Here is a 12131-nt window from a genome sequence, read left to right on the forward strand (position 1 = left end):
CATGTACTTGGGTAGACGAGTTTTTTGTTCTGTTCTTAAAGATGTTTTGATGTCGGTCCCTGTAATTGCCGATGGTATGGTGGGCGGTCGAGCCGTCCACCGCACTAATAGACTAATTTAGCAATCTATTTGACTTGATGTTTGACTGTACGAGGGCTATTTGTGTGTAGGCCGATTCGCACTCACATTGTGTACGTGTCGGTGTGTCACGGTGACTGTTTATTTCTGTCTCTCGTGAGTCAGTTGAGACAGCATCGCGGTGTCCCTTACTCTAGACGGGGCCGGTGAGTGCATTAGCTGTGACCAGCTGGTCGCGGCAGTTCTGTCACTGTGGCATTCCGATAGTTTGATTTTGACCCACATAACTGAAATAACGCTTCTGTGAGAATTGTTTTGTATTTTATTCTGTAACTGTTTCAATTGTTCACTCTTTAACACTCCACGATATCGATGCATCAGCTGTTTAAGTCGGTCTTCAGACTGAAATGTAACAAGTGTGTGTTATACTAATGTATTGTCATGATTAAATACATAACTTTTAATTACATTTTAATAATAATTGAGCTATCTCTTCGATTATTAATTATTTCTCTACTACTGTTTCTCTTCTTCAAATATTTAAGTGGGAGTGTAGTAGTTATTGGAAATATTTAGTGATGGAATTACAAGACAAATAACTAAATAAATAATCAACTGGATTTAAAGTTAAAAACATTTTTGTTTTCCATAAAAATCACCAAGACAACGATTATGATATTAGTAAAATAATCATAAAAAATATAATAATCATATCAAATATTGTCAATGATCCTCTTTTTAAAAATCATAAATTGTATTTTATTGCATGTTTCATAATTCTGTCAGTAGATGTCTCCAATAACCGTTATTCTCCAGCTTAATGGTTTTTTTTAAATCAAATTATTACTGTTCTCTAAACAATTTTTTAAAGCTTTCTCTCAAATGAAAAAACTCCTTTTATACACATTGCCACATTTTGTTTACATTTATCAAAATATTTGTTATATAATTTGCATTAAATATACCCGTGTGTGGATAATTGAGCTTTTTTTATTATTTAGTTATTTCACAATAAAATTTATATGTGAACGGCCAAAAGTATAGATGTTGCCGTAAGTTATGTTAGCTTAAGGTATATTCTTATTAAAAACATGTCGTTTGTTTTTCTCACTGCCAATAAGTCACCGAGGCAGCGTAAGGATGACTATGCATTTGGCCTTAAGACATTAGGACTATAACAAGAGGAATGATCGATAGGCATTTGAGTAACCCATTGGGTACATGCTCTGGATCCAAACACACATTGAAAAAAAAAAAAACAGTATTGGAGTTTGATGAATTGAAGCTGAAGTATTCGAACCCGCGCTATAATATTATGTACATAGGTACTAAATAATATATACTCTATCAATTACAATCAAGGCATAATAATTACAAACCTTGAGACATTTTAATAGGCAACTATTAATAATATATATAATATCTACCTACTTAAATAAAATGGCCTTTGCATGCTGGTTATTTCAACTAGTCTTTAATCGTTTAATATAATGATAAATTTAATGGGAAATTCTTTGAGCTACTGCCAAAGTTGTAATACACATTTTAAATTAGGTAATGACAACATCAACTACTGTAGCCAAAGTTAGCATAACTGTTCATAGGAAGGCAATTTATTCAAGGTACTAATTTTGAAATTAAAGTGTGTGTTTGGACCCAGTAAATATGATTTTTATACTCCTCTCTTTCTTCTCTTTGGATCAGTGGCGGAGACTCCTTACTAAATTGTTATTTAGCTAGAATTTGTTTTTTCTCTTTCCGCGAAAACATGTATACCTAATACAATTTTATTGTACCTAACAGTTGTGGCCAATCCAACCTATTTTCTTTATGAAATTATGTTAGCAGCAACTGAAAATATATTTTATATGTGATATTGATGGTGCTATCTATCATATTTGACAATTATCGAAGCACTGACCGTTTGGCAACATCTATGAACCATTTGGCTAACAAAAACTTAAGTATGTTCGAAACTTAAATATTAAATATGTAATCGATTATTTAAAAAAAATACATTATGAATTCATTACTTACGCGATTTTACATTGTCAGTAAATTTTGAAATTTCTTTGTTTCGGTATTTTCTTGTCATTAGTGTAAATAGGCATCAACACTAGTATAATAGTATCTGATTATGTTCCACAAATATGATTGTTTTGTTTTTGGTTACCCATCGTTTACCCTCTCCGCCACTGCTTTTTATAGAGGTTGGGTGAATGTCTATCGAACAATCTTCGTTTGAGAATATCCATCAAGGTATAGATAGATCCTCATTTTGTGGTCAGTTTTTTTTGCGTTGGATGTGAATATTATGGACCTGAAGGAAACTATTTTTGTACCCATGTGATTTGTTGTAACAAAGTTGTTGTTATGTTGCAGGAACATTCTGGTGCTGCAGAGCGACAACGAGCGCCAGGAGTCGTGGGAGGCCATCGGAGCTCGCCTCATCCGCCGCCTCTCCATGCGACCCACTCCCGAGGAGCTTGTCGATAGAAATATTCTTAAAAGTGAGTATCCTTATATTAATTCGTCAGCTGAATGCAGAACTATTCTAAGTTACATTTGATTTTTTTTAGGAGAGAGTTCTTTGAATCAATTTACTGAAATTATTTACTATTTTTATGGAATGTACAAATTATATTTTAGTGGGATTATTGATGAAAAAAATTGTGCCTACACTTGTCTATATAAATAATAAATAACTGAAGTAGACTGTTTCAAAAAACTCTCCTTCAAAATATTTCAAATGTGAGTTAGAACAGTTCTGCATTCAGCTGACGAATAAATATGCTCACGACACATGTTGAAATAAAACGTTCTTCTGTGAATATGGTACCTTTCTACATGAAAGTGAAGCTGATAATGATGAATTTTTTTCAAGTCATTTTGTATTGCAGATTTATTTGTAATGTACCGTCATTGTTCAGATGAATGATTGTGTAAATTCGTAAATAGCAATATTTAAGTAAGTAACCAAAGCAAGACCGCCAAAAGCCACTATTTGTATTTCATCTACAATGTATACAATGATGCCAACACAGAGAATATTAATTTTTACATTATTATAATTTAACCCAATATTTAAAATGTTTTGGAATCGCTGTCAATTGTTGTAATATAAAAAGTTCAATAGATATCCCTATATTATTAGTCCATTCTTTTCGGTTAAAGATGCATTAATAATTGAAAACAACTGTATTTAAAAAATGAGTGCCCTTTATACCTATGCATAATAAACTTTTCATACCCATAACATATATTATGGATAGCTGAAAACCTGGGGAAAAAGTGCCTGGATGGAAATTGAACCTAGACGCGGAAAGTAATTGTTTTTTGTATCGGTCCGGAAAGACACTGCAATTCGTTGGCATATTTTTATCGGATTTATTGTTATTATATTGCCGGATATGTCGTGTAAGTCATATGTGAATCTGTAGCAAAGTCATTGTAAAGTACATGTACTTAGGATTCAATAAATAAATGTTCAATTGCCCACAAGCATTCCTGAGGAACTCTCAAATGTCCTCTTAATACTTTTTACCTATACTCGAAGTAGATACTTTCATTTCGTTATACCTAGAATGTAAAAACAATAACAATCAGCCTGTTGAATAAATGTAGTATTTTTAAAATATCACTTTAAAAGCATGAAAATCGGGTACTTAGATAAATTGTAATTCATATTAGAGAATAATGAAAATCTTTTCCAGCTCAAACACCTGCTGAGGAAAGGAAGCAGCGCGAAGAGAAAAAGCGTTATTTACTCCGCAAGCTCAGCTTCCGCCCGACAGTTGAAGAACTCAAAGAGAAGAAGATCATTAGATTCAATGATTACATAGAAGTGACGCAGGCTCACGACTATGACAGGTAATTTTTGAAAAATTTTGACTGGAAGCTAAAAAAATGATAAAATTTTCAGCAAGAGAAGGTAATATAACAATGTTTCTTGAGTTTTTCAATAATCCTCGAGAAATAAAAAAGACCAATCTTGAATTCTTGACAAAACAAAGATTCTTGATTTCGAAAATTTTGTATTTACAATTCCAGAAAACATACATTTTTTCGGCGTACTTTAATAAAATAAATAGAATTCATCGGCTGCCACTGATAAGAATAAGGGTGTGTGTATAAGGGATAAGCCACACACAAAGGAGTGGGACGGGGAGCGCGCCCAAATTTCGCAGGTGGCGCGGTGAATCATTGAAAATACAACATGATCAAATACTGCAGTGTACACTAGATATAGTGAGGCATTGCACTCGCCTGCCTAGTAATTCAACACACACAGGTGGAGCGCACGTATCTTTATGCTTCTCAGCGCGACGATTTAACGAAAATACTACGTATTCACATGCGAAAGGGGCGCTGGGGTCTGTTACCCGCCTGTGGGAGCGTCGTCAACAAGCGCGCGCTTATAAAATCTTCAGTCTTTGCAAATTATTAATAATATTAAAATAATTACTAAGTGATTATGTATTTATGCGCCGCTAAAAAAATAATTCAGATAGATAATAAAATATTGTATTACATATTTCGTTATGAATCGGGAGCGGCGAATAAGAGCCGACAAAGAAAATATAATAATCACACTCCTTCGGCCACCTGCGCTTATTGGCAATAAATAAAATTATAGGCGAAGAGGTGATACAGGGGACGCGGGACGCAGTGTGTGATGTCTGGCGAGAATGCTCTTAGGCCATGGGCACCCTGATCCGCTTCTTTTGGTGGACTTCATCGCTAAGAGCACTTAGATAGCACCCAATTATAATTAAGTAAGTACTAATAGTATTTGCTTCATTTTGCAGACGAGCTGATAAACCTTGGACTCGATTGACTCCCCGCGACAAGGCGGCCATTCGAAAGGAACTGAACGAGTTCAAAAGTTCAGAGATGGCAGTACACGAAGAGAGTCGGCACCTCACAAGGTTGGTTTTGTTTAACTTGTTATGCAATAAATAAAAATTGAAAAAATAGTTAAGCCATTTGGCATTAGGTCTGCCACTGGTTAGTAAGTAGTCAATTATTGTCTAATAATAAATACCTAATCTTGAGGCTCACTGGAAGATTCTATACACAATATGTAAATACTAAATTTAAAATGTCACTTAGCTATTAATTGCTCTTATCTCTTGTCTTGCGATGGCAGCATTTTCTTTCCCAAAAGCAGCATTGCCATTATGTCCATGTATGGCGTGAATATGTTGATAAGTCCAAAAACATAAATTCACAGGGCAGCTATTTGTATGTTTGGCTTTCTGTGGTAAATCATATTACAGTACACTCTCAGTAATCCGCCGCTCGCTTATTCTACAACTACTATAATCCGCCATTATTTTTACTGGTTGAAAGCACAAAATCAAGTTCTATGATCCGCCGGTATGCGTATGTCAAATTCAGTAGTCCGTCGCGTGCCAATATTATGACTTACGACTCTTATGAGCTGTCTGCCGTCTAGCCCAGTTCCGTTAACCATTAAATTTAACCTGAGTCAATAATATTATCGTTTTCTTTCAGTTAGTTAGTCCGCTGTGTATTCTAGCAACTGACGCATGTGTTTCTATTTGTTTCTTCTGCCACGTTCTTTGTTTGAATAAGTTAACAAAATGGAGTCTTCTCGAAAGTGTAAACATGACACATTAACGTTAAAACAAAAATTGGGAATTTTATGAAAGATTGATGGCGGTGCTTCATTTACTGACATTGCTAAAATGTACAATATTGGTTGGCCGACCATGGTTTGATACATGTAGGAATAAACTTAGTTTAATTAATTTGTATAATTTAATAAATACTTACTTGATTTTGATTATAAAGAAAACCATTACATAGTTGCTAGTACAAATTTCTCAATAAAAACTATGTTTACGAATTTTAATTTTTACCATATTATTTTGTATGTATGCACTATAATCCGTTGTTTTCACTAATTTGACACTTGTCTGGTTTTTGGGGTGGCGGATTACTGAGAGTGTACTGTATATGTTTTTGAATGTTTTTAAATTTCAATATAATGTTTGTGAAAATGTTAACTGAAATTTAAAATTTTTTTTTTTTTGTTAAATTCATTTCAATATTTTCATTTTCATTAGCTAATAACAAGACAACAGCAACTATGGAACCATTTCATAATTAGTTAGTATGAAGTCAGTCATCTTTGCCATTCCTTAAATATATAATTATGTACATATGTCATTTATACATGATGATTGAGATTGATTTTTGTCTTTTATAGATTCCATCGACCCTGACAGATGCGCGGGCAAAGCAGCGAGCAATGGAGCGGCGGGGAGAGGGTGCGGCGATGGGGCGGGGGCGGGTATAAGAGCTGCCGCGGCGCCTGACCGTCCCCCAGCCGGCCGTTCTCCGCCCGCACGACTCCCGCACAAAGCCAAAAGTCACCGACTCGCACCCACCAATCGGAAAGTTGTCAGCCCGCAGCGAGGGGCGTATCGCGCCCCTTGCTAACGGCACTCAGGATTCATTGTCGCGCACTTTTCCACGGTTAACGCTGAACCGGTTCTGTTGCCGATGCTGTTCATCGTCACACGGTCACTCCTGACGGCTGGGCCTCGGAGAGACATCCGCTGGATCAGTGTATTCTTCCGCTTGGCCCGGGATCATTTCTCATTCTGGCCACCGTTCGATTGATTCATTTTCTAAACAGGGTGAACGTTTTGTATCCGTTGTCGATTTAGCGCCCATTATATGTCTCCTCTCCGTGTTCGCCACCGTGTCTCTGATCCTGACTCCTTAGACTTTTTCCGATTATGCTGTAGTGCTGTTGAATATTTAAGGTTCGGTTCGGTTATTTGTGAGATTGATTAATAGTTATTTTGACAGTTTTGTTCATAAAGTGATCCTCCATTTAATGGAAGGCGTTGAGGGTACGTGATTCTTTCTTTGTGAAGTCGCGAGCCAAATCTGTGAATATAATGAGAACAATTTTTTTTATAAGCTAGCTATGTTTAAATATATTTTTTTTCATTGTTTGCAATCTTTAGGTAAGCACCACCTTTAGTTAATTTATTTTCACTGTTTTATTGATACACAACTATTGGGCTTAACATAATACTGTAAAAGTTCCATTTGTTATTAGTAATTATCTGCTCCAACTTTGTGTAAAAATTACAACTATCAACAATGAAAAAATTAATACATTCTTTTGAATTTATCTTCAACCGAAAGTTGCAATGTAATTGAATGTTTACGTACGTTTATTACTCGAAACTCTGAATCTGGTCATACTTTAAACCTTATGTCAATATTACTTAACTCTGATTAGCTACACACTAGAATAAAATTATTTAGTGAAATATTAATCAACTTGTCATCATCTTACTGTCTATTAATCTCTTCCGTCGACTTGAAACCCTTTCATTCACATAATTTTATGTTATACATATAACAAGTAATCCCTATAATTAATTATGATTGCAAAGTTACCTTACATTTGAGGGCATTTAATAAATTGTTTTTTTTTTTATTACTAGGAATTCTTTATGATGTTTTAAAAACTGGATAGGTATCTGAAAGTTTTGTCATATTTTAATTTCACAATAAATTTGTTGACGTCAGCTGTAAATCATTGGTAACTGAATATGAATTATGTAATTATAATCAATCTAATTAATATCCATTGATTGTAAAATAATGAAGTGATATACATACACATTTAGAAATAAATAAATTTAAAATATAAATAAAATGAAAATATTTTATCCTAGTTTTATGTAAAATAATAAATAATGTAATAGTGCATTAAATATGTTGGTGGTTACCGCATTTTGTGGGCAAAGGGGGTGCCTTTTATTTTTATGTCTTCGACATCATTAAAATTGTTCTACTAGTTACAAATTAATTGTTTTGCAGTTTATTTATTGTATTTTCAAACGATTTTCATGTAATTTTATTTAATTATAATTAATTACTATTGGCATTCAAAATATTTTTTTATATTCCAAATAAATACTTTCACTCAGCAGACGTTCGGTCCGTAAAATTTAATTCCTCGTAAGATTGTGATAATGTTGCATTTTATTATGTTTTCTTTAAATTTATATAATTTTATTATCGAATGAATGTTCAACATTTCTATTTCGGTTTGTACTGCAATATAGTCTACTTACACAATTTAAGTTTGCCTTTGTTGATCAATGTTGAAATCGGGTCTGGCCTTCCAATATCATTGTAAAAAATTACCTCGTGTTAATCAAAATTATTTGTGGCCATTTAAAGAATTGTCTGCTTCGTTTAGGAAACGTTTAAAGCATTTTTGTCGTTGTTATGTTTCAATAATATGTGATGACTTCTTATAGATGTGTTACATAATAAGTTATCAGTTTACCTGTTGAGACCCCCCAATGTTTGGATTATGTATTTTAGATATCGGTAGATGAATGAACAAAGTATAATATTTAATTGTAGAAAATATCAACTCTCACAACAGAAAAGGGTGACAGTCGAAGCCTCAAATAAATAATTATCGGAATTGCACTTTACAGAGTTAACTTTCGTCAAACGACGGGGCCGGAAGGTCTCGATAACGCTTCGCCTCTTCTCTCTGACTATCATCACCGCAAAGAGCATCAGCAATCTGAAGAAGAATTGTCGCGAGAGCGACACGTTTTGCCATTACGCTGTCATCTGCGATGTTTTGTAATTTTATCGCTCCGTCGGACGTTATAAAAAAAATTGAGACTTTTATAAATTCGACTCTAGCGTGGGATCATCGATGACATGTTCATAGCTTTAAGTGAATATTCAAAACGTAAAAACTAATAAATAAAATATAAATATTTTTATTTTAATTAGACAGTATTAATTCAACATTCAAATGATATTAAGAGATATTGAATTAGATCTCACAAGATATAGGATCATTGTAAATGAGATTGTAAGAAGCTTTTGGTTTATATTGACATTTGTTGGATGAATAATAATAATAATAATATTAATAATAATAATTTTAGTGTACTTTGTGCTAGAATATTTTTACATTAAGAATTACAATGTGATACATGATTATGTTGCGTGATGGAATGCAGTGTAACAAGTGCTGGGAACTGATGCACTCTCCTGGAAACTTAACTACTGGCTTGTTCTTTCCCTCTTCATAATAAATAATACTTCCTTTACTTTAATACAACCATGGGAAAATTTGCATTTCTGATTCATTGAATATTTTTCATTACTCGTTTTCGATTTTTATGATGTGATTCCAACATTGAGTGAATACCCATTGTTTAATGATATCTGTAGGCGCAATTTTCAGCCGGATTATTTCATTCCAATGAACGCAATATATTCAATTCTGTAGTTCTGTTTTGCGAACAAAAAGCTCACTATTTTCATTCAACTAAACGGCCATTGTAAATAATAATATGCAGGCAAATTATACATATTATATATATATATAGAATAAACAAATATGTGCTTTTATTGAATGTTTTCTTACATATTATTATTAATATGGTGAACGAAAAAAGCAATTTGTACAGTGCATTGCAATGATTGGTGCATATCATGTGTTGTGAAAATAAATTTGTCCGCAAGTGAGAGAAAGCGAAAGAAACAAAAATGGTTGATTCCAAACGTATGCGTTTTCATAAAACTTCATTTTAGTAAATTTGATTTGATCCGAAGTCGTAACGTGCATTGAAAATATTTTTCATATTCTACCGTGAGCATTCTCGTAAAGAGATTGTGTGTATTGATTATTTTATCTCCAGATAACCATCATTAATATAAGTAATTGTTTTTTGAATTGATGAAAATCATATATAACAATGTATGAGCATATTATGTGGCTGTTAATTTCGAAGCCGGCTACTTCTATATTCCACCATTTTGGCTGATAGCTGGCCACCTTTTAGGCTGATATTCGTAAATAGCGTCCGGTTTGATACCATTTAACTAACAAACAAAGCTAGATTTGAATAAACATACAGAATCAAAATCAAGAAGAATATCGACAAAATACAATAATGGCGGTTGCCGACTTTGAACATAATACAGTAGAACCTCGTTAATAAGAACACGGATAATTCGAAATTCGCTGTAATTCGAAATTTTTGCCAAAAAAAAGCCCCTTCAACATTATTTTCATATAAAACCATACCTTTAATTCAAATTTCGTAATTCTAAATTATTTCAGAGTCCTGTCATATAAAAATATTCAATAAATAGTAATAAAATTGTACACTATTTCATGAGCCAGTCATTGAAAATTGTGACAGACTTTTCGTAAAACATCATAAATTACTTATTTTAAAAAGGTAATAAAAATAATCCTGACATTTTATGACCCATTAACACACGGCACTGGAAATTTGGTAGGCACATCTATGATAAACGACATTGATGAAAATCAAAATTTTTTTTTTTTAAATTGTAATATTTCCCCCCCCCCATACATTTCATAATTCGTAATTCGAATTTTTTTTCGATTTTCCGTACCGTGGAATTCGTATTAACGAGGTTTTACTGTAGTTTCATATTATGCGTATATGAAGCTAATATAGATTTCTCCTCCCTTACAGATCATTTAATCCACCAATTAATTATAGTAACATCCGTAATGACATGTCTGTAGAATATGAATGCCAAATTCCTTCAGTGTGAAAATCTATAAGTAATCTTGAAGGCAAACAGATATTTTGAGGCATCTGTGATTTAATGTTCTGGAACAATTTAATATTAGTGGAAAAGAATAAAATTAATATCACTAATACTAGTAGTGTCCATCTACCATGAAATACGTAAAGTTGACATAATTATATTTAAAATAAAATGATGGAACAAAATAACGATGGAACTTAAAAATGGTTAAAAAATTATAACATACAATTAATATTCTATAATCGATTGTAATTTATTGTATAATTATCTTAGGGAGTATTTTCAGTGTATTTATTTGGAGCTGATAAATATTTTTCAATTCATCGTCATACTGTGAATATAATGGAGTACTTTTTTGAAGTTTTTTGAAAATTTGGATTGATTTGAAATGTGTGCGAGAGCTGTTATGTATGGACCGACAACACTCCCGTCTGCGTGTGTGCCATGTCTCCGAAACCTAGCAATGTTGACTGTTCTGAAAATAAATAAATACATAAATAACTATTAATAATGTTGGCTTTTATCCAAACTTATGCGCATTTCCAATCAAAAATGTTTTTTGAAGGTTTCATGTTGCTTTAAAGTCCTGGATACTGAAATAATAATAACTTCTGTACATACTCAACCGAAAAAGAAAAATTTGTTTTGCACTATCGATAAATACACAACCTTTATTGATTTTACTTGTTTTATTTACCTTCCCACAAAAAGGATCTGTGCCCAGAAAATATGTGAAAGTCATTGGTTGAGTCATCTCTGGAGCCGTGGGTGCAGCTCAAATCTTGTGTCTGGCAAAAAAAAAAATTCAGTGTCTGTATGATCCAGGCTAACTTATGTCTTAAATGCTATCTCGTCCAAAATATGGCTTTATTCTCAATAATAGAACAGCAATGTTTAAAATAATACATGAAGTATTTAAACCTCAGATGAGAAAATACAAGGGATCATAATGACATAAGTATACGTCTTTCTTTTAAATCTTAGAGAATTTTCTGGCTTTGCTCCCAAAGATACCGAAAATTCTTGATTTTTGTCCATAATGCGATTGATTTGATGACGGTAACTAATTGAAATACTAATAAATTAAATATAAATTATCACTGATCACACTATCCAGTCACACTGTTCATCATCCAAGGCATGCGAAACTGCCTAAGAATATCTACTGGATTGAGTAAATGATAAAGTTTAGTGAAAATACGTGACTAATAAATAGCTAAGGTTTAAGATAAGTGGAATACCTATTTCATCTATAGTAGAATTGCTTAATTAATAAGCTGCGTAGATCTGTTTTTTTCCGTGCTAGAACGTAGTGTGTTTACGGCTATCACCGACTGTGTTATGATCACACCTGTTGTATCACCATGTCACTTTCAGTGACCCTATCACTCATTCTTTCCTGAGGCCCAAACCATTGGTGATATGCATATAGT

At 33.1% G+C, this 12131-nt stretch overlaps 1 protein-coding gene across 6 annotated transcripts in view; it reads left to right on the top strand.

Moving 5' to 3' along the window:
- LOC147064540 (phosphatase and actin regulator 2) overlaps positions 1-7757 on the top strand; it is a 588368-nt gene extending 580611 nt beyond the window's left edge. For 5 of the 6 annotated variants that reach the window (XM_085958439.1, XM_085958433.1, XM_085958435.1 and 2 more), the window contains 4 exons: positions 2461-2588; positions 3792-3948; positions 4887-5006; positions 6314-6465. In XM_085958439.1, coding sequence (XP_085814565.1) covers positions 2461-2588; positions 3792-3948; positions 4887-5006; positions 6314-6329 — 421 coding nt within the window. In that variant the 3' untranslated portion in view covers positions 6330-6465. Of the gene's footprint in view, positions 1-2460; positions 2589-3791; positions 3949-4886; positions 5007-6313 lie in introns of all 6 variants that reach the window. The other variant, XM_085958436.1, reaches the window with a different exon arrangement.
- The last annotated feature ends 4374 nt before the right edge of the window (positions 7758-12131 follow it).

Source organism: Rhyacophila brunnea, unplaced genomic scaffold (assembly GCF_057557595.1).
Source record: "Rhyacophila brunnea isolate RB1 unplaced genomic scaffold, BYU_Rbru_1.0 scaffold_7, whole genome shotgun sequence".
Lineage (NCBI taxonomy): Eukaryota > Metazoa > Arthropoda > Insecta > Trichoptera > Rhyacophilidae > Rhyacophila > Rhyacophila brunnea.